This window comes from Gekko japonicus, unplaced genomic scaffold (genome assembly GCF_001447785.1).
Source record: "Gekko japonicus isolate JY-2015 unplaced genomic scaffold, Gekko_japonicus_V1.1 scaffold2312, whole genome shotgun sequence".
Lineage (NCBI taxonomy): Eukaryota > Metazoa > Chordata > Lepidosauria > Squamata > Gekkonidae > Gekko > Gekko japonicus.
In genome coordinates, this window is record NW_015162019.1 from 253,315 (window position 1) to 255,246 (window position 1,932).

Genomic DNA, 1,932 nt, shown 5'->3' on the forward strand with positions numbered 1-1,932 from the left:
TTGCTGCTGAGCTTTCTGCTCTCTATCAACACTATAGGAGAGGATGAATAATATACATAATAATATGTAATATACTATATGTGTAATATGTGTAATATGTGTAATATGTGTAATATGTGTAATAAATACGTGTAATACGTGTAATACGTGTACGAGAGGCTGACAAGGGTCAGCATCAGCAGCCAAAGTCCAGCAGTTAAGGTGTCGGGAAGCTGATGTAAGGAAAGGCCTACCCCATTCTGCCGTAGGCTTTGCTGTATTTGGGATCGATGTTTATCGCCCTTTCACAGTCTCGAACTGCTCCGGCATAATTCCCAAGTTTGCTGTAAGCAGCAGCCCTGGAAGGGGGGGGGGGGAGGAGAGAGAGAGAGAGAGATTCCCAGCAGAGTCCTGGATCATCATTGTGAGAAATTATATAACTAGAATATGGATGCAAGACTTCTCCTTGACCTTCCCCTCTGAGGCAAAGTTCCGGTTCAGATTTTGCTTTATACACGAAAAGGTGCCTACGAATTAATCTGAAAAGACAAGCGTTCCCTAACAATCACCACAAGGACAAATACCACTACTCTTAATTTTAAGAGCATTTCAAACTTGGGCCAAGTGTGTCCGGAAAGGTATATTATTACATACCAACTGGAAACCCTGAAAAGTGTTCTCAGATTTGTCTGTGCCACCATAATTATTTTAAGAGAAGTCAGTGAAAAAGCAACAAGGGCATCATAAAGAGAGGCAAAGGCAGATTTTCTGTATGGGGCAACTGTGGGAGATATTTTTTTTGTAGGAGACACAGAGGATCTTCCTGAGTATCCCGGTAGAAGAAACATTCCTCAATGTAATTTGCACAAAGTTAAACCATTGCCATGACTGGGAATCGATCTAACTTCCTTTTAAAGCCAGCAGCCTTCTTGGTGCCTTGTGATAGCAAGCTCCAGATACTGGTGGTACCTTCCTCCACCACATCAGAGGAAGGCACCACCATCAGCTCAGTGGAGTGGTAGAACAGGAACCTAAAAACACCCCTGCAGGATCAGGCCAGTGGTCCATCTAGCCCTCCACCCTGCTGCACACAGCAGCCAGCCAGCTGCCCTGGAGAGCCAATAAAGAGGGCACAGAGGCCCAGGCTTCCCGTGATGCTGCTAACACCGGGTTTCAGAGGTTCGCTTTACTCGACACGGCCAGCAGCCACTGATGGACCACCATAAATCTGTCTAACCCTCTTCGCCACCATAAATCTACCTAGCCCCCTTTAAAAGCTATTTATGCTCCAGACCATCACAGTGTCTACAGACAGCAAATCCTATAACTTAATCACTGAAGTATTTCCTATTGAATCTATTGCCCCATCAACGTGGGTGCCCCTGAGTTCTACTACCATGTGGAGAGGGAGGAAAAGTTCTCTCTACCCACATTCTCCACCCCATGTGTAGTCTATCCTGTGTCTTCTTCACTCTTCTTCTAAACCCCAGACTCTTCAGCCCTTCCTCATAAGAATGGTACTTTAGCCTCTTATATCATCTTGGTTGCCACCTTTTGCACTTCCCCACCTCCACAATGTCCTTTCTTTGCGGTAACGACAACCAGAAGTGTACACAGTATTCCAAACAAGGCCACACCATAGATTTGGCACAGTTTGGTATAGTGCTTAGGGACTCTAATCTGGAGAACTGGGTTTGATTCCCCCCCCCTCCACGCGCAGCCAGCTGGGTGACCTTGGGTCAGTCACAAGCTCTCTCAGAGCTGTTCTCTCCAGAGCAGTCCTCGAAAGAGCTCTCTCAGCCCCACCTACCTCACAGGGTATCTGTTGTGGGGAGAGGAAGGGAAGGAGATTGTAAGCCGTTCTGGGACTCCGAGTGAAGGACGGGATACAAATCCAACTCTTCTACTTCTCTTTACAAACGACACCTCTTGCAGATGATGGTCTTTTAAGCC

The 1,932-nt window shown here is 46.4% G+C and overlaps 1 protein-coding gene across 3 annotated transcripts in view; it reads right to left on the minus strand.

Moving 5' to 3' along the window:
• The window catches only part of SGTA (small glutamine-rich tetratricopeptide repeat (TPR)-containing, alpha), a 25,030-nt gene that overhangs the window by 12,649 nt on the left and 10,449 nt on the right, over nucleotides 1-1,932 (minus strand). For all 3 annotated transcript variants that reach the window (XM_015405494.1, XM_015405495.1, XM_015405496.1), the window contains one exon: nucleotides 234-338. In XM_015405494.1, coding sequence (XP_015260980.1) covers nucleotides 234-338 — 105 coding nt within the window. The remainder of the gene's footprint in view (nucleotides 1-233; nucleotides 339-1,932) is intronic.